This window comes from Peromyscus eremicus, chromosome 5 (genome assembly GCF_949786415.1).
Source record: "Peromyscus eremicus chromosome 5, PerEre_H2_v1, whole genome shotgun sequence".
In the NCBI taxonomy this organism is placed as follows: Eukaryota; Metazoa; Chordata; class Mammalia; order Rodentia; family Cricetidae; genus Peromyscus; species Peromyscus eremicus.
The window spans coordinates 124677634-124697692 of NC_081420.1; the positions used below are offsets into that span (position 1 = coordinate 124677634).

General features: G+C 55.1%; 1 protein-coding gene across 5 annotated transcripts in view; it reads left to right on the forward strand.

Annotated features, from left to right (window-relative positions):
* Positions 1–20059, forward strand: part of Rfx1 (regulatory factor X1) — a 35355-nt gene that overhangs the window by 13946 nt on the left and 1350 nt on the right. For 2 of the 5 annotated variants that reach the window (XM_059264384.1, XM_059264385.1), the window contains exons 4-22: positions 3497–3606; positions 3749–3832; positions 4682–4771; positions 6020–6133; positions 7517–7609; positions 8003–8335; positions 9003–9097; positions 11258–11651; positions 14211–14392; positions 14997–15116; positions 15428–15540; positions 16606–16724; positions 16851–16960; positions 17046–17197; positions 17271–17368; positions 19124–19273; positions 19361–19569; positions 19757–19910; positions 19991–20036. In XM_059264384.1, the coding sequence (XP_059120367.1) occupies positions 3497–3606; positions 3749–3832; positions 4682–4771; positions 6020–6133; positions 7517–7609; positions 8003–8335; positions 9003–9097; positions 11258–11651; positions 14211–14392; positions 14997–15116; positions 15428–15540; positions 16606–16724; positions 16851–16960; positions 17046–17197; positions 17271–17368; positions 19124–19273; positions 19361–19569; positions 19757–19910; positions 19991–20036 (2766 nt within the window). The remainder of the gene's footprint in view (positions 1–3496; positions 3607–3748; positions 3833–4681; positions 4772–6019; positions 6134–7516; positions 7610–8002; positions 8336–9002; positions 9098–11257; positions 11652–14210; positions 14393–14996; positions 15117–15427; positions 15541–16605; positions 16725–16850; positions 16961–17045; positions 17198–17270; positions 17369–19123; positions 19274–19360; positions 19570–19756; positions 19911–19990; positions 20037–20059) is intronic. The other 3 variants (XM_059264387.1, XM_059264388.1, XM_059264389.1) reach the window with 3 other exon arrangements.

The following is a 20059-nucleotide window of genomic DNA, read 5'->3' on the forward strand; positions in this document are numbered from 1 at the left end:
TTTCTGGAATTATCGTCATGTGGTGGTGTTTTTGAGGACAGAGCATATCTCTGGGTCTTTGTGTAGTGACTGCTGGACACAAGACCGGCCTGGCACAACCAGTGGAGGCCATCTAGCCTAGCCTCCCATTGCCCTTGAGTGGCCCACCGCGGGCACCCACCGCGGGCACCCACCGCGGGCACCCACTGCGGGCACCTGGTGTCCTCAGAGCAGGGTCTGGAATAGGCACACTGTTCCAGGCCTAGAACACCTCGCATCCTTCCTGTCTCTGCCTCAGCGTCTCCTAACTCTTCATGGCACACTGAGGGAGGCCCTGGTTTTTAAAGGCCCAGGCCACGGTACCTTTTGTTAGACAGACCTAGGCCATTCTCACTGCTGTGGGGTGGGAGATAGCACGCTCCCGAGGACAAGGTAGGGCAGGCAGCAGCTCTTGTCTGGCGTCACTCTGCCAGGCTCACACCTCTGCCTTAGACGGTGGCTTATTGCCTGCTTTTCACAGTGGTCCTGGGGCATGCCTTTCCACTGTTCGAGTTCCGGCAGGAGTGAGGACCCTACAAGGGTCCTTGATGCCTCCCTGAACTCTGAGGAAGAGGAGAGAGGTTTTTGTGCTGGGGTCTTCCTAATCTCTTCCCCAGGTTGCCCGTGTGAGCCAGTCCTTTGAGGAAAGGGAAGCTAATCCCAGAGAAGGGGAACAGGGGGTGCCTTGCCGGCTCCCGAGCCAAGAGCAATCTGGGCTGACCAGGAACCCTGCAAGTTCACCGCAGGAGGAAGGACTGCCCCTTGCCCTGGAAGCCAGACAGCAGAAGTAAGCTGAGCCCTCCAGCCTGGGCCTGGCATGCTCTGCCCTAAAGTGACTTTGGTGACAATAGGGAAGGAGCTCAGGTTTCTCTGGTCAGACAGTACAGATCCATAATCCCTGTCCTCCCCTGAGAGGCCTCTAGAATTCAAGGTGCAAGGAGGTGGCTGTAGGCTGGGAGGGTGAGGCCAGACCTGCCTGGAGGGGACCGGTCAGCCTGCAGGAGGCGCTGCAGCCACGCAGGCTTCTCTGCTTCCCTCAGCTTGGGCCTTCCAGAGTCGAGGGCTGTGCCCACAGAGGGAACTGGTTCTGCTTTCTACATCTCCAGTGAGGATGGGGAAACTGGGGTCCAGAAGACATAAGTCTCTGGGACAGCAGGGGCCCAGAACCTTGCCCTGAGCTGTTTCATACCATCCCCAGGAGCAAGCAGAAAAGAGGCAGATAGGCCTGTCTACTTTGGGGAAGAGGGGCCTAGCTGGGGAGACAACCAGAGTTTAGCCTCCTGAGCCTGCCTTCAGCTTCCTGAAAAGCTAGCTTGCTGTCTCTGAGCTGAGGGGTGGACAGGTACACAGGTGGGAGAGCCTGGTCCCCAGAGGAAGTAGTGACCACACGGAGGAGATAGGCTATCTGACTCACACAGAAAATTAGCTCTGCCTCCTACCCTAGCTTTCAGGGGCCTCCCTGCTTCTGCACATGCCCAGAAGAGAGATGGCCAACAGGCACAGCTGTCCCTTGACTCCATATTTTCCCTTAATTTCCTCCCAGCTCCCCTTTCAAAATACAACTAGGAAGCCTTCGGCCCATTCACTCTCCTGGTGTGAATGGGTAGGGAAGAGCCTGGGGCCTTAAGGGCCACCCCAAGGCAGGTGATGACAGGATTCCTTCTGGGATAGATGCCTGATTGGAGCAGCTCCCCAGGTGTGCAGCTGCAGGGGGTCTGGCTCAAGGACCAGCCTCTGGACCTGGCAGGTAGCTAGAGCCAATGCCTTGTGTGGCTTCCCACCCTGAGCAACAGTAAGTCCTCCATGAGTCTCAGTTCTGCACCCATCCTTGGGCTGGGCCTGACTCCCTGTACTCCAGACAGCCCAGGTATGGGGTGTGAGGGAGAGAGCCTATGACTCTAAGGCTAGCTTGGATTTCTCTCAGAGGGGCTGAGGGAAAGGGCCTTCTTAAGGCCTGGAGAAGCCTAAAGTAGTTTTGAGGGACAATTCCAGCAGAACTTAATTATGACTGCTTAGAATTGGTGTAGCTACCCAAGTAGGCCTGGAGAGAGCCACAGGGTACTTGGATGCTCTTAGGCAGACTGGACCAGTCTCCTGGCCTCCCCAGGTCCCTTTCTTGTGTCCGTTTTGGAGGCTGAGCCCTATTATGGAAACTTCAACCTTGAAGTGTCTTTGAGGGCTCCGGTTTCCTGAGCCAGTCTGTGTGATCCTGCCTAATAAGACTAGCAACTTGAGATTGGTGTGTGGGGTTGGACAATGTGGGCGTGCAGGGAGACCTGGGACTCAGGCCAGGTCCCCCAGCTGGGTGATACAGGTCTCTGCTACCTGCAAATGAGTGAGAAAGATAAGTACTGGCTCCAAGGGCCCAGAATCCCCTCCGGTAGCACCTGGTACACCAGAAACAGTATTCGTGTACACTGTCAGCCCTTTGATAACCCCTTTGTTGCCATGTAACCCTTCAACCCTGAGGGAGGTTCAGTAACCTCTCTGGACTCCTGCCCACTGCCAGATCCCAGGAAGGTGGGCCCCGGGTCTTCGTCCCTTTAGACCGTACTGGAGACTGAGAACAGGCACATGGCCGCCCCACCTGACCTTGGCCCCTAAGCTGCTGAGGAACAAGCTAGGCTACATGGGCCAGATGACATTCCAGCTTGGGCAAGAATCTCCTAGCCAGTGTGTCTTAGGGGCACCATCCCTCTCTACTTCCCTGCTGCCCCATGAATCACTTAGCAATATGTGTATGAAACATGACCTGCTTCTTGCTGATGGCAGCCCTGGGTACCAGCCTTCCTCCTGCTCTGGCCCCGGCCCCTGCAGCTTGCATGAAGCAAGTCGTTTACCTGAGAGGGCATGAAGGAGTTCTGAGCTCATGGTGGGGACTAGCTCCCCAAGGTCGCAGGTGTAAGCCACCTGCATACTCTGCTACTCCCACAGTGCTGGCCCCATGGGACAGCCGGACAGCAGGGTTGGGAGCAGGCAGGGGCACCATGTTCTAGGATTGTTTCTTCTTGGCTGCCTGCCAATGTAAGTACCTGCACTTTGGGCTCTGAGCCCCTTGCTGCCCCTGCTCCACTCAGGTAGAGGAGGAAGGCTCAGACCATCTTTATTTCCTAAGAAGCCAGAAGCCCAGCACCTTGGTCCCTCCTGAAGTCAGGACTTGAGCCGGGGGAGAAGGTCTAGTCTATTGCCTGTCCATATCCATAGTTCTGTTTGTATGGGAAACAGGCTCTTCAGACATACAACATCAGAACCAAGAAAATCAGGGGGCTAATTCCAGATGTTTAGGATTCTGGGTCCTCTGGGTCCTCACCCCATTCTGCCATGTACCTCAGATGGATGCTAGAAAAGACCAGGCAGGACTTGGAGAGCTCAGGTCTCATTAAGGGTGACTATAGATTGCATTGCCCTCTGCTGATGGGCTCACTCTTGAAGAAGCAGAGGCAGCAGGCAGAGCTCACCTGCCAACCTCTTCCCACAGAAGGTGCCATGCGGGCTAGTGAGACTGTGTCAGAGGCCAGCCCCAGTTCCACAGCAAGCCAAACCGGTGTCCCCACCCAGGTGGTACAGCAGGTGCAGGGCAGCCAGCAGGTAGGACATGGCCTTCGCTGGAGGGAGGGGGCTCTCCCTTTCTTCCTGCATGAACACCTGTTTACCTGTCTTACCAGGATATGGCAGCAGCCACCCTCTTGGTAAGCAGACCCAGTTCAGCTCTTTCCTTCTGCCTCCACAGCGGCTGCTGGTCCAGGCAAGTGTGCAGGCCAAGCCAGGCCACGCATCACCCCTGCAGCTTACAAACATCCAGGTACCACAGCAGGTAAGGCTCCTGCTGTAGCCTCCCTTGGGGCAGAGAACCAGTTCCTGCTGCCTGCCTGCTTGTCTCCACACATGGGCCTCAGTCACAGGCTGCCCCAGCTCCTGGCTTTGGGCAGTGGCCTCTACAGACAAGATCAGATACCCCATGGGCTGTCCAAGCAGCCTCAGGAGTCATTGTATTTGAAAGAGGACTGGGGAGGACTGACAACAGGTAGCCTGTGGGTCCAGCCCCAGCGTCTCACAGTGGCGTCTCCCTGGACCATTTCTAGTTTGTCAGCTCATATTTGGACTGTGCTAGAATGCTGGGGCTGGAAGCAGCACTAGGGCATATCAAACATGTGCTCTCCCACCAAGCCACACCCCAGCCCAGTATAGCACATTGTAAGGACAAGAATGTGTTTGTCTTCTTTTTTTTCTTGAGGGGAGGTGTTTTGAGATAGGGTCTCATGTGGCCTGGAACTCTGTATGTGGTGGAGTATGACCTTGAACTCCTGATCTTAGGATTGCAGACATGCACCCCACACTGGGCTCTAGAACATATTCCACGTGCCTTCTGAGCCAGGAACCAACTCTGGCTTTGCTACTTGGTTCCAGTGCTCAACAAGCCCTTCATCAGCCTTGAGCTTGGGTGTCACCTGCTCTAGAGTAGAGCCATAACTGTGCTGTGTTGGGACATGGGGCAGTTCCTGAGCTGACAGGCATGGAGTGCCTAGAATGTTCCTAGTGCATCAGTGCTCCATGGTGGCATGGCTGTGAGGTGCAGGTCCCACCCCAGTACAGGAAAACAAAACCAAAAGCTTGGCTTTGGCCGGTGACACTGGTGACCTGCTCCTTCTTCTCCTGACTCCAGGCTATCCCCACACAGCACCTGGTGGTGCAGAGTGCAGCGCCGGGCACAAAGGGTGGCCAGGTCTCCCTGACGGTGCACCCTGCCCCTGAGGTAGGTGCTGCCACACTGACCTCTTCCCATCTTCTTCCTGTTCCAACCGTGTACCCCATATCTGCCAAACAGCGTATTTGCCCCACCACCTGTTTTGAGACAGGATCTCACAGTGTCATTCAGGCTAATACCAAACTCCTATGTAGAGCTGGCTGATCCCTAACTTCTGATCCTCCTGTCTCAGTCCCGAGTGCTGGGTTGCAGGTGTGTACCACTATGACTAGCCTCACTTGAAGCTCCCCTGCCCTGAACTCACTTGCAGCTCCTGAGCCCTAGCAGCCCTGCTCCATGAACCCTGGTGGGGTATCTAGCCAATGCCTGGCCCTGCAGCTGAGCTGAGGTTGAGACACACACACACACACACACACACACACACACACACACACACACACACACACCAGTAAAGGCTTGGAGACCACAGGCTGGAGGCAAAGGCAGATAGATCTCTGTGAGTTTGAGACCAGCCTGGTCTACACAGTGAGTTCCAGGACAGCCTGATCTGTTACATAGTGAGACCTTGTCTCCAAAACAAAACAAAACCCTAAAGAGAGAATACAGGGCCAGATGCCAGGCTTAGCTGGGTCTGTGGGTAGGTCTTCCACGTTGCAGCCCAGTATTCTCTGTGTGTAACAGAGCTGATGGCTCTGCATGCGTTGTTACATACCTGCACCCGAGAGGTTGAAGCAGGAGGGTCTCAAGTGTGATGCTAACAGGTCTTACAGTGAGACCCTGTCTCAGAAAGAGCTGGTGAAATCCACCATTCATCTGCTCCCTCTTATCAGAAGTGCAGTCCATCCTAGTGCAGCGTGTCCCAGGGCAAACACAAGCCCCTCCCCCGTGGCCCTGGGAACCCCTCCCATTCATTTCCACTGGGAAATGGGGAGCAGAAGCACTCGCCGCAGCTAGTGGGGAGGGGGCAGCAGAAAGTGAAGGTAGATGTCACTTTTGTTGTTATTGTTAATGAAGGAAAGCCTGACGGGTAGGAGCTGGGCCCTGGGACCAGCCCAGCCCCCACCTATTCTTTCTCACCTTTGCTGCAGCCCTTCTGATTATGGAAGCCACACGTGGCCTCTGGTCCTCGTGGGAGGACTGGACACCCTGCAGCTCCTCCCTGCAGAGTAGTGTTATGGCTGCTGTGGGATAGTCCACCCTTTGCAAAGAGTCTTCTCAGGCGGATTTGCTAGGGCCCAGCTGCCCCAGATACAACCCAAGCTGGCCCTGACACTGTCCCTGTTTGTTCTCTTATAGAGGTCGCCAGTGCAGGCCAACAACTCCACCAGCAAGACAGCTGGGGCTCCTGCAGGCACGGTACAGCAGCTACAGGTCCACAGCGTCCAGCAGAGTGTCCCTGTCAGCCAAGAGGTACTGGCCAGGGTGGGCAGTAGCTAGGGCCAGGCGTGTGGGCCAAGTAGTCACCTGTGTCTGTGTCTCTGGCCTGTCAGAGCCAAGCAGATGGGGTCCAGCTCCAGCCTGCCGTGTGGGCATTTAGCAAGAACCTCTATCTAGATTCAGTGTCCCTGACTGTGACACTTGTACAAGTACCTCAGCGGGCACATTCTGGCTTTGAAAACTCATGTTGGTAGGTCAGGGAGATGGCTCAGTGGGTAAAGGACACTTGCCACCAAGCCTGAATTCCATCCCTGAGCCCTGCGTGAGAACAGGACAGCCAACAAGTTGTCTTCTGAGTTGTGCACACACGCAACGCTCACAACAAAGAAGAAAAGAAAACCCACCTTGGGATGGCTGGGGGTGTACTTACCCATCATGCCACGGTCCTGGATTCCATCTCGGTTCTACAAAACCAAACAGCAAGAACACTCACTGGCCTCTTTAGGCCAGTTTACTGAGGAGGGGAGGTAGCAAGGCCAAGTACTTGCTTATTCCTAAGGTGTCAGGGCCAGGCCTCAGGTTTTTAACTTTTTTTGAATGTGTATGTGTGTTTTATTTGCATGTTATATCTGTGTGCCATGTGTCCACCTAGAAGTGGAGTTACAGAGTTGTGAGCTGCCACGTGGGTGCTGGGAATTGAACCTGGGTCCTTGAGAAGAACAGCCTGTTCTCTTAACTACTGAGCCATCTCTCAAGTCTACCATCCCCAGGATGTGCCCAACCTTCCAGAGGAGGCCAAATTTTCCAGTGCCAGCCACAGTGGCCTGGGCAGATCAAGAGCGCAGGGTGGGCTTGGGTGTCCTTACTAACTGTTTAACTTTTGGGGTTCGTGGCCTCTCAGAAACCAAGGTAAGACAAGTTTTGTGTGCCCTCATACTCTTTGCTACTTGAGAGGCTGAGGCCAGGAGATCTCAACTCCAAAGCCAGTCTGGGCAACGTAGTCAGACCCTGATTCAGAACAAAAATTGAAAGAATGCTGGGGATATAGCTTAGTGGTAGAGAGCTTGCCTACCATGCGTAAGTCCTCAAGTTCCCCAGTACCAGGCTGAAAAATCTCAAACAGGCCAAAGTCATAGACAGACTCTTCCCTAGGGGAAACAGAAACCACCCAACCCTAAGGATTCACAGATATTTCCCTTCTTGGGCTAGAATCACTCTGAACCTCCAGATAGCCAAGAGTCAGACAGTAAGGAACCTGAGGCCTGTGTTGCTGGACCCCACATGGAAAGGCTGCCCTTGGCCTGGGAAATGGCAGCCTTTTCCCTAGAGTGCTGTTCTGAGGTTCCCAAGCATGCATGGGACTTGCTGCCCTGGTTGCTATGGTTACCACAGTGTGACTTGCCTCTTCTTTCCCAGAGGTCGGTAGTCCAGGCCACTCCACAGACCAAAGCTGGCGCGGTGCAGCAGCTGACTGTGCAGGGACTGCAGCCAGTTCACGTTGCTCAAGAGGTGTGTGTCTCATCTCTCTATGTCGGGGGCAATCAGACTGGTACTGGGCTGTTGCTGGGGGTACAGGCACCAAATCCTGAGGGAGGAATGGAGCCAGCTGGGGGGCCCGGAAGGGCGGAGACCATGGGATCCCTCAAAGTTTGAAGCCCTGTACAGGTCAGGCTTCGCTCTAGCTCTGGGCAGCTGACTCCATCCTGAATCCTACCCCATCCCAGCACCTGACCGCTCAGGACACGGGTCTTGTTAAGAGAGGTCTGGATTTGAATCCCGCTTCTTTCTGATACCGCCCGGTCCATTCCTTCCTTCCCTAACAAGACCAGGTGGGAAATCTTCATCCTGGTGGCCATGTGCGCACAGCCCGGTGACCCCCCAGTGTCTCTGTTTGTCCTCCAGAGCTCAGGCAGTCAGTTTCCCGCTAGGAAGGCAGAGCAGCAAGAACCCCGGCCCACGCCGCCACCGGAGCCGCCGCCCCGGCCTCCCGGGCCCGGGCCAGCGTGCTGCGGCGAGGCCTCGCAGCTAGGCAGCCCAGAGCAGCAGCCGCTCCATTACGAGCCGGGCGTGGAGCAGTGGGTGGAGCTGGTGGGCGTGCTGCCCCCACACCTGCTCCTGCCGCAGCAGAGGGTAGTCTTCGAGCCACTGCCGGGGCTCTCGGCCCGAGCCAGCCCTGACCTGAGGGTCAGGATCCACAGAATTCCCCAGGTGCTAGTGTTCGGCACCGCCCTCAAAGTAGGTGGCGGCGGACCGCGGACGCACAGCGGGGGGCGGAGGGCGGGCGGGGGCGGGGCGTCCCGCCCGCCGGGCCGCTTCAGCCCCGCCTCCAATCCAAGTCCAGGCCCCAGGCTCCGCCCCTGCAGTCCAAGGAGGGAGGGGTGAGATGTCTATGCCCCGCCCCCAAAGTGCTGTCAGTCATTACAGGTTCTGCCTCAGGAACTAAGTCCCAGACTGCACCCCTGCAAACCAGGGTTGGGGGTGGAGGTGGGTTATCCAGTACCCGCCCCTAAGGTGGTGTCAGTCATTTCAGATTCTATCCCATAAACTGACCCCTCTCCAGGCTCCACCCTGACCATTCTGCTTGGGAAACGTTCAGGTTTCCAGGAGCCCCTCAGGCCCGATCTTTAATTACAAACCAGATACACACGTGCCTGTGTTTACCTCCTGTCTGGTATCCCTTCCCGTGCCCGTCAGCTTGCTCAACCTCTGTTGTTCCCAACCAAAGCAGAGAATCCCAGCACCTCCTGTTTTTCAGCCACGGCCCAAAGCCCTCCTATCTTCGGCCTCTAGCCTCTGGCCCATGTTGTTCAGAGAACCCTGATGTGCTGGGGGTTTCTGGGTGTCAGGGAGACTGGGTTGTGGCCAGCCCTGACCCACGACCCTGTTCTTCCTCCTGCCTCAGGTACAGCAGCTCCAGCAGGTGCCTGTCCCACATGTGTACCCCAGCCAGGTGCAGTATGTGGAGGGTGGCGATGCCAGCTACGCAGCCAGCGCCATGTAAGTGGGCAGAGTGACGGAGGGAGGGCGCAGATCCGTCTGCGGCCCGGGGCCACAGTTCCAGCTCCCCGCTGACCTGCAAGCCTGAGGTGGTAGCCTCACCTCCATGGGAGCTTCCCAGGGGCAGCCAGAGCTACCAGGAATATAGGCTGCTGGTAGCAGAATAGACACTGGTCAGTTGGGAGGGCACTTCCACTAATTAGGGGCTGTGTGGTTAGATGGATTTCAGTTTTAGGAGGGAAAGGGAAAGAAAAAGCATACATGTATGTATACATATGATATACAGAGATATTTGTACGTACATTTCTACAACATAAAATTTTCATTTTTGCCAGGCAGTAGTGGCACATGCCTTTTAATCCCAGCACCCAGAAGGCGGAGGCAGGCGGATCTTTTCCTGTGCTGGGATTCAAGATGTGTGCTACCACTGCCTGACTAAATTTGTCTATATGAATCAGGAAAAAGCAGTTCTTCAGTTCTCAGATCTGACCTTTAATGCCCCACAGAGTGTCTGTTTCTCTGTCACTACCCAGAAATGCTCTGAGCATAAAACTACCCTGTTTTAGCAGCGCTGGGGAGGCAGAGGCAGGCAGATTTTTTTTATTACATTGATTTATGTATGTGTAGGGGAGGGGCATGTGTGTGCCATGGTGCACATATGGAGGTCAGAGAACAACCTGAAGGAGTCAGTTTTCTCTCTCCATCCTGTAGGTTCCAGGAGTCAAACTCAGTTCCTCAGGCTTGGTAGCAAGCACCCTACCTCCTGAGCCATCTTGCCGGTCCCCAGGAAGATCTTGAATTGAAGGCTCGTTACACAGTTAGGTCCTGTCTCAAATAAAAAAGAAATGGATCATTTCTTTTTTCAGAAACACAGGCTGAATACTCTGTCTCAGACTTTTCCTTGGGGGCTGGGGAGACGGCTCAATAGTAAATTGCTTGCTTATTAAACCTGGGAGCCTAAGGTCAGGTCTCTGTACCCGTGTAAAAGCCTGGCATGGTGGCATGCATCTGTAACCCCAGAGCCGTCGTACTGGCCCTCGTTTGTGTGTGGACATGGTGGGGAGAAAGTGTGTGTGTGTGTGTGTGTGTGTGTGTGTGTGTGTGTGTGTGTGTGCACCATGTAGTAAGTGCAGTGCAGAGGCCAGCACTGGAGTCTGTGTGCTCCGTGGGCTTCGGGGATCAAACCTAGGGCTTCAGGCTTGTTGGCAGCGCCCCGCCCCCCGAGCCATCGGCCAGGCCCAAGTTTTCATGTCTTATCACTGACACACTGAGTGGGCTCAGGGACGGAAACTGAGGGGTGGCTCTGCCTGTCGCCTCTCCACGGCCCTCTGCCTGACTCAGGGTCACCTTTTCCTACCTTCCAACCTCTTGTCTCTGGTTGTCCACTGTGCCTGGTTTAGGCGGACTGCAAGGCAGTCATCTTCTTCTCCTCACCCTGCTCTAGCCTTGTTTAGTTTGCAGCCTCCAAAGATGGGCCCAGATGCCCTCGCTGTCCTGCTACAGTGCACGGTTAGATTTGCAGCTTGTGTTACCAGAACAGTCCGTCAGCATGTGTTCTGGGTTGAAGGGGCAGCCCCTGCAGGAAAGGTGGACAGTCACAGACACTCCTCTATCTGCCCTACAGTCTTAGGGACTTTGTCATCCCTTCTGGATTTTCCTTCCCTGGACCCAGAACTTACTTGTGGTTGCTGAGGAAAGTGTGATTGTAGTTTGCATTCTGGACCCCCACCTTATTTTCTCACTTCTGCAGCAAGGGTAGTGACTCCTGTACCGGAGTGCTGCATAGTTCAGTGACAGCTACCCACAGAGGGCCAGTGAGATGGCTCAGCAGGTGCTTGCTGCCAAGCCTCACAACCTGAGTTCGATCTCTAGGACCCACATGGTGGAAGGAGAGATCTGACTCCCACAAGTTGTCCTCTGAGCTCCACACGTACGCCGTGGTACCTGTGTGCTCCCCTCCAAGTAATCAATAACTATAAAGAAATTTTTTTAGAAAAACACCAAGGATGTGGCTGCCCATTCAGTTTTAGGCCATGCCCAGTCTCTTATATGTGAAGGTGGGCCACACTGGTGTTCTGTGCCTTCTCTGGTCCTCTCCTGGAACCCCTACTTCCTTGTACAAGGCTCACTGATCACAGCCTCATGTCTGCTTCCTGGCAGCCGCTCTAGCACCTACCCCTACCCCGAGACGCCCATCTACACACAGCCAGCAGGCACCAGCTACTATGAGGCTCCAGGCACCGCGTCCCAGGTCAGCACACCGGCTACTTCCCAGACCGTGGCCAGCAGTGGCTCGGTGCCCATGTATGTGTCCGGCAGCCCGATTGTCGCCAGCTCCTCCAGCAGTGAGGCCGGGGCCAGCAACAGCAGCGTGGGGGCAGGGGGCAGCGGGGGAGGTGGCAGCGGCGGCGGTGGCGGCGGCGGCGGCGGCGGCGGCGGCAGCAGCGGCGGCAGCAGTAGCAGTGGAGCAGGCACCTACGTGATCCAAGGTGGCTACATGCTAGGCAATGCCAGCCAGTCTTACTCCCACACCACCCGTGCCTCACCAGCCACAGTAAGTGCTCTGACCCCATTCAGGGGAAACGGGAGGTGAGCACGCGGGGAGGGGTGGCTGGGAACTTAATCAGGGCATAGAAGTTCCGCCGAGGCATTATAGCTCAGTGGTCCAGTGCTCACCTGACCCAGGAGCCTGGTGTCCTATGCAGTGTAACCTTAGGGGTTGCTCAGCTGCTCTGTACCTCAGCTGCTGTGTGACGCTCTGGGACAATCGCAGAAATGTCCTTAGTCAGAACTGGTGACGGCTAGATAAGGAAGTGAGAGAGATTTGGGCTCTTAGAGTCAATGTTGGTGGCATTGAATTCTAGCCCAGTCAGGCCCACTGGGTCTGGGTTAGAACACCTTGTCCCTGCCCCCCCCCACATCCCCTACATACCAGAGCACCCTGACTACTAGTGTTCACTAGTTTATTTAGTCTATTTTAAAAGATACTGATGTGAACCATGTGATTTCACAATGCTGTGGGTCCTCTGGTGCTGCTTAAAACACACACATGGTGCCAGGCGATGGTGGCGCACACCTTTGATCCCAGGACTCGGGGCAGAGCCAGGCGGATCTCTGTGAGTTCGAGGCCAGCCTGGGCTACAGAATGAGATCCAGGACAGGCAGGACTGTTAACACAATAAAACCCTGTCTTGAAAAAAACCAAACCAACCAAACAAAAACAAAATAAACACACACACACACACACACACACACACACACACACACACACACACACGTAGAATGACCAGGGTCTGATGAGGGGGTGAGAGCTCTGCCCGCTGGAGAAGACGCCGCTTGGCCTGGGTTGCTCTTGAGCCCTGAAGGCTGAGGCCACTGAGAGACTGTGGTGCGTGTGTGCGTGTGTGTTTTTTTCCCAGTTACTTTTTTTTTGGTTTTTCAAGACAGGGCTTTTCTGTGTAGTTTTGGTGTCTGTCCTGGACAGTAAAGAGCTTTCTGTAAAAGCAAGGGCTTCTGAGTTTGCATCCCCAGCACCTCCACAAGTTTATAAACCCAGGGCTCGAGGGCAGAGACAGAGGTACCTGGGGCTGCCGGCCAGACTGTGAGCTCCAGGTTCAGTGAGAGATGCTTTCTCAAGAAAGCAAGGTGGGAGTGGAGTGGGCCTGGAGAGGTGGCTCAGTGGTTAAGAGCACTGGCTGCTCTTCTGGAGGCCCTGGGTTCAATTCCCAGCAACCACATGGCAGCTCACACCTGTCTGTAACTCTAATTCCAGGGGATCTGACACCCTCTTCTGGCCTCTGTGGAGACCAGGCATGTATGGTACACAGACAGACATGTAGGCAAAAAACTCGTACACATAAAATAAAAACAACAAAAACACAGTAGGCAGTAACTGAGGAAGACGTCAACTGCCCCCCCTGGCCTGTACACACGCTGCACACGTGCTCCTATGTGTCCTCTCACATGAACCCTGAAACACACACATGAACAAAAAAGCCCTGACAAATGCCAGTACACCTTTTCCTGCTCACCTGCTTCCCTGCTCAGCCCCATTTCCCTAACAGACACTGCCCAATCCAGAAATCTTGGTTTGTGGCCAGGGGCGGTTTCTGCCTTTTTTTTTTTTTTTTTTTTAAGATTTATTTATTTATGCCGGGCGGTGGTGGCGCACGCCTTTAATCCCAGCACTCGGGAGGCAGAGCCAGGCGGATCTCTGTGAGTTCGAGGCCAGCCTGGGCTACCAAGTGAGTTCCAGGAAAGGCGCAAAGCTACACAGAGAAACCCTGTCTCGAAAAACCAAATATTTATTTATTTATTTTGTATACAATGTCCTGCCTGCATGTATGCCTGCAGGCCAGAAGAGGGCACCAGATCTCATTACAGATGGTTGTGAGCCACTACATGGTTGCTGGGAATTGAACTCAGGACCTCTGGAAGAACAGCCAGTGCTCTTAACCACTGAGCCATCTCTCCAGCTCCCCTGTCTGTTGTTTTTAAGACAGATCTCCCTGTGTAGTCCAGAATGGCCTCAGTTTCCCCAGTGTTGGGAGTTTAGGTGTGTATCACCATGTAACCAGGCTTGCTCCATGGGATTGTAAATGTGGAGAGATGCCTGCCACAGTCAAGATACAGAAATGAGGCAGCAAAGGCTTACCTAACTCTGTGAGGTCCTGGGTTCCGTCCGGATCACTGAGCACTGAGGAAAAAATGTAGAGCTATTTCATCCTCAGAGATCTCACCTCTTAATATTTACCCTCCTCTACCTCCCTTTCAACATCCTCAGCCCCCTCAGGAACCATGACCTGTTATCTGACTCTAATGTCACTTGTAGGTGGACTCTATTCTGTGACCTGGGGAGATTGGCTTTTCATTCCTCATATATTACCAACTTTAAGTAGCTGCAGGTGGCTAGTGGCATGTGTATTGGTCAGCGCTGTTCTAGACGCTTTGAAAGACTGTAGTTCCCAGGAGTACTGTGACAGGACATGCGCCTTACAGCCGGCCGGGGTGGCCATCAGAACCACAGTGGAAAACAAACAGTTGCAGAGCACGCAGCCAGTCTCCAAGGACGCCACGGACTGTCAGCACTGCCCCGCCCTCTTGTGTGCTCCAGGTCCAGTGGCTCCTAGACAATTATGAGACCGCCGAAGGCGTGAGCCTGCCGAGGAGCACCCTGTACTGCCACTACCTGCTGCACTGCCAAGAGCAGAAGCTGGAGCCCGTCAACGCCGCCTCTTTCGGCAAGCTCATCCGCTCGGTGTTCATGGGGCTACGCACACGCCGCCTGGGCACCAGGTGTGTCCCACCCCTCCTCCCTCAGCTGCCCTGGGCCCCGAGGGCATATGCTCTCTGCTCATGTGACCCGCCTCAACTCCAAGTGGGTTTGAACCACAGGGCAAGAACTCTCTTGCTCCTCCTCACTCCACTCAGCCCTTCCTGTGCCTACCTCTGGGATATTGCTCTGGCTGAGCTTTCCCATTCCTGTACTTACTCCATCTCCTTACTCAGCTATCCCTTGGTGTCTGCTCATCTCTTTTCCAGTTAGTAGCTCAGGCATCATTGCATTCATTCATTCATTCATACTATCCTTGGTGATGTACTTGATCTCTTTGTCTCTGTTTTCTCACGTCTGTCCAAGCTATCAGGAACACCCTTCATAGGGTCGAGAGGAAGTGGGGTTACATGCTCAGTGTAAGCACCTCCTATGCCCTTATGACCAAGCCGAGTGCTTGCCTGGCATCAGAGTTGGTAGCGAGCGGTGACTCTTGCCACCTGGTGCCCTTTGCTTCTTCAGCTGAGCAGGGTAGCTTTCTCTGTCCAGGCCCTGAAAAGAGAGCAAAGCTGTGTGAGACCCTGGTGTCCTGCTCAGCTGGTAAAGCACCTCTCCCCTTCTTCCCAGGGGCAACTCTAAATACCACTACTACGGCCTGCGAATCAAAGCCAGCTCACCCCTGCTGCGGCTGATGGAGGATCAGCAGCACATGGCCATGCGAGGCCAGCCCTTCTCCCAGAAACAGAGGTAGGAGCCTCCTGCTCTGAGACTGAGCAGGGACTGCAGAGCTGGCTGTACTAAACCACTTGACCGTGCCCTAGGTCATCAGCCTGCCTGTCCCCCACCAGGTGACTTGTCCCTTCCAGGTGACCCATTACTTACCACCCAACCACCCCTCCATCGGTCCTCACCTGCTACCCACCCCCCACCCCAGCCCATCCCTTCAAAAACCTAGTCCCCACACAGCTGGGCTACCCCCCCCATGCTAGGTGGCTTATCTCCCCTCACCCTAGCTGGCCCATCTCCCCACCAGCCACCCCACTCCCCTTCCCCTCCAGGCTCAAGCCCATCCAGAAGATGGAGGGCGTGGCCAACGGTGTTGCCGTGGGGCAGCAGAGCACAGGGCTGTCAGACATCAGCGCCCAGGTGCAGCAGTACCAGCAGTTCCTGGGTGAGAGCCGATGGGCAGGGCAGTGCAGCCTGCCTCTGGGGACTCAGGAGGGCCCACAGGGGGAGTCTGGTGGACATTCAGGCTTGCTTCCCTCTGTCTTTGTGGGATTGTTCTATCCCCCAGAAACCTTTACTAAGATCTCCCAACCCCATTTTTTTTTTGGGGGGGGGGCAGTTTAGACAGGGTCTCACTATATAGTCCTGGCTAGTACGAAACTCACTATGTAGACCATGCTGGCCTCTAGCTCACAGAGATCCACTTGCCTCTACTTCCTAAGAGCTGGGATAAGGCGTGTGCCACCATGCCTAGCCTGTCCTGTACTTTGGAGACCAGGTCTCACTGTATAATCAGGACCGACCTGGAATTCATGAGCCTTCTGCCTCAGCCTCCGGTGCTGAGATCCCAGGGTGTGCACCATCCCATTCCTTTCAGTAGCCAGTGTTTCTATGTCTGTGTAACCAGTGAAGCCTGGTAATGCTGAATCCCACACCAACAGGTAATGCCTTGGATGGTCAAACAGTGGTCCATTAACATGACAGGGGATCCCATCCTTGTTGGCCTGCAGCTCTGTGTCCATGTGACTAGGATTAGTAACTGAGAGGGCCAGTGTGTACCCAGGGTATGTGTTCAGTTTCTACACACACTAAAGGAGGAACCAGGCCTGATGGTGCCCCTAACAGCTGCTAAGTCTCCTGGCCACATGGTGGCCCTGTGGCTGGGGAGTGGAGGAAGATATGGGAGGTCAGTGTCAAGTGTGGCCCTGGTGACCCAAGTTAACCCTGAACTGCATCCGGGTGGTACTCATGGGGCCTTTAGACACCTGCTGTCTGTGCAGGGCGGCTGCCTGTACCAGGTGTCTAAGGACCAGTCAGAACCATCACTCAGCAGGCCAGGCCAGGCACAAGCACCTCACGTGCTCTGTGGAGGGGCCCTGGGTCCCTGGGCCAGGAGCTCACCCTGCTTGAGCGTCCTCATTCACCACACACATGGGATTGACACGTGGGGAAGATGAGAGTAGCAGAGAGGTAGGCAGTGGACATGGCCTCATGGTGTCCCTCCCCATAGATGCCTCCAGGAGTCTCCCTGATTTTGTTGAGCTGGACCTCCAGGGCAAAGTGCTGCCTGAGGGTGTCGGCCCTGGGGACGTCAAGGCCTTCCAGGTCCTGTACCGGGAACACTGTGAGGTAGGGCAGTCAGATGGTGAGTGAGTAGGTGGGTGGGCCAGCCTTGAATGCAGCTCGTTTCTGCCTTGGGCAGGAAGCCCCATGCTGGCCCTGCCCAATCCCCATTGTGAAGTCCTGTCCCTGCAGGCCATTGTGGACGTCATGGTAAATCTCCAGTTCACACTGGTAGAAACACTGTGGAAGACCTTCTGGAGATATAACCTTAGCCAGCCTAACGAGGCACCACCGCTGGCTGTGTGAGTCCCTGGGGCTTGGAGGGGGTCACCCTCGCATGTGGGGGTTACACATGCCCTTGACTGAAGGTTGAGTGTGTTCACCCAGGCATGACGAGGCAGAGAAGCGGCTGCCCAGGGCCAGTCTGGTGCTCCTCTCCAAGTTCCAGCCTGTGCTGCAGTGGACCAAGCGCTGTGACAATGTGCTGTACCAGGGCCTGGTGGAGATCCTCATCCCTGACGTGCTGCGGCCCATCCCCAGTGAGTGCCATTGTCCGTGCTCCTTCCCAGAAGGCTCCCCACCCACCCTGACCAGCACCCGCATCCTCCACAGGTGCCTTGACCCAAGCAATCCGGAACTTTGCCAAGAGCCTAGAGAGCTGGCTCACCCATGCCATGGTGAACATCCCTGAGGAGATGCTGCGGGTGAAGGTGAGGGGTGGACTGGGCAGCCAGGCCACAGAATTGTGGGGAAGGTTTGTCTGCAGACCTGCTCTGTGCCTGTGAAGACTGTTTCCCTTCAAGGGCCCCAGGGCTGGCTCCAGGCATCATCTTGTACTGTATACCTTCTGGACCCATTTCTGAAAGGCTCCCAGGGTTTCAGCACTTAAAGCATTATTTATTCATTCATTCATTTATTTATTGAGACAGAGTCTTACTATGTAGTCCTGGCTGACCTAGAACTCTCTTTGTAGACCAGGGTAGCCTCAAACTCCCAAGAGATTCACCTGCCTCTGCCTCCTGAGTGCTGGAATTAAAGGTGTGCACCACACGCTCAGCAAGACTGTCTTCTGCAACAGCGTAGTGAACGGTGGGCCACACCTATAGCTCCTTCCAGTACAAGGCCAGCTTTGGCTTCACAGCCCAGACCAGAGACCCTGTCTCAAAACAAAACCACACAAACAAATGGAAGCTCTGTTCTTGACTGAGGTAGAAGTAACTTAGCTGTTCAGAGAGAGATTTTTTTTTAATGTATAAGGAATTCAAACAAATAGCACCTGATTGATGCTGTCCATCCACCAAGATGAACTTGCTCTGGTGTCTACTTCCTGTTATCAAAGTATTGGAGAGGAACCCAGGGCTTCATGCACAGTAGGGAGGTAAGCACTCTACCACTGAGCTGCACCCCCAGCCCACACAGTCTGGGTGCCTTGAGTCACTGCTCACCTAGACAGAAAACACAGGGAGAGCCTGCAAGAGTAGAGAGCCAGGAAGCAGGCCTTCCAGTTGTCGGGCCTCACAAAGTCATTGGTCCACGCTGTGTGCACTCTTTGAAGACTGAGGGCAACGCGGGTCCGTGGTGACGGAGCTCTTGCCCTCATGGAACAGGTATCCAAGGCTGCTCTGATTGAAACAGTGATTACCCTTGCATATAGAGCTCAGTGGTACACCCTCGCCAAGTTTGTGCAGGGCCATGGGCTCAGCACTGGAGGGGCGGGGCTCTTCGTTGTGTCTTTAATTGAAAGTGGCAGGACATTCGTGAAGTGCATACCTGTAATCCCAGCACAGAGGGTGAGACAGAAGGGTCACCTCGGTCCCGCCTACACAGCGAGACCCTGCCTCACAGGGGAGAACCAAAAACCCTAGTAATTTGGGCTGGGGAGTGAATCTCAGTGGTGGAGTGCTGGCCTAGTGTGAACATGGACCTGAGTTTGATCACCACCACACATACACAGTGAAAAAAAGTGTCAGTCAGGGCCAGGGAGATGGCTCAGTGCATAAAGGTGCCTGCCTTCCACTCCTAGGAACCTGAATTTGATCCCAAGACCCACATGGTGGACGCAGAGAACCCACTACCACAAGTTGTCCTCTGACTTTAATATGTGAGCCATCACACAAACACAAAATAAATAGAAAGATAGCCAGCAGCAGTGGTGCACGCCATTAATTCCAGCACTCAGGAGGCAGAGTCAGGCAAATCACTGAGTTCAAGGCCAGCCTGGTCCAGGATGGCCAGGGCTACACCGAGAAGCCCTGTCTCGAAAAACCAAAATAAATAGAAAAATAATAGCCCAGTCAGCACAGTAAGATGAGCACTTGACCCACATCAGTACTGGAGGTCCACCCTTGAGCTCCAGACAGGAGCGGTAATGCACACTGGTTTTTAAGAAAAGGTTTGGGTGGCAACAGGTGGGGCTGGGCCGGGCGGGTTTGTGTGGAAGGCCACTAACCACTGTCTCCGTGCAGGTGGCGGCGGCCGGCGCCTTCGCACAGACGCTGCGGCGCTATACGTCACTCAACCACTTGGCACAGGCGGCGCGAGCCGTGCTGCAGAATACCGCGCAGATCAACCAGATGCTGAGCGACCTCAACCGCGTGGACTTCGCAAATGTGCAGGTGGGCGAGCATCAGTGGGGCTGGGACGGGAGGGAGCGACCGAGCGGGAGAGAAAGGAGGCTGAGCAGGCTGCCTGCTGCGCTCCAGGAGCAGGCCTCGTGGGTGTGCCGCTGCGAGGACCGGGTGGTGCAGCGTTTGGAGCAGGACTTCAAGGTGACGCTGCAGCAGCAGAACTCGCTGGAACAATGGGCAGCCTGGCTGGACGGCGTTGTGAGCCAGGTGCTCAAGCCCTACCAGGGCAGTTCCGGCTTCCCCAAGGCGGCCAAGCTCTTCCTCCTCAAGTGGTCCTTCTACAGGTGCGCGCCTGTACCGGGGTTCTGGCTGGGAGGGATGAGACCGGGGAACCCCAGTGTGTTAGAGAAAGCCCCCCTCAAAGGTGTGCTTGTGAGGAGTGGTGGGTAGGGTTAGGAAAGCCCTTTAGCTCACGGAAGACACTGGGGAAACAGCCCTGCAGGCCTGACAGTCTCTGGTCACTGCCCCCAGCTCCATGGTCATCCGGGACCTGACCCTGCGCAGCGCTGCCAGCTTCGGCTCCTTCCACCTCATCCGGCTGCTCTATGATGAGTACATGTACTATCTGATCGAGCACCGCGTGGCCCAGGCCAAGGGCGAGACCCCGATCGCAGTCATGGGAGAGGTGCGCACCGTGAGGTACTGGGCATCATGTGGATAGGCTCAGGCAGTGGAACCCTAAACTTTTCCTTTGTCTTCTTCCAGTTTGCAAATCTGGCCACCTCGCTGAATCCCTTGGACCCTGACAAAGGTAGTAATGCGTGTCCCCACCTA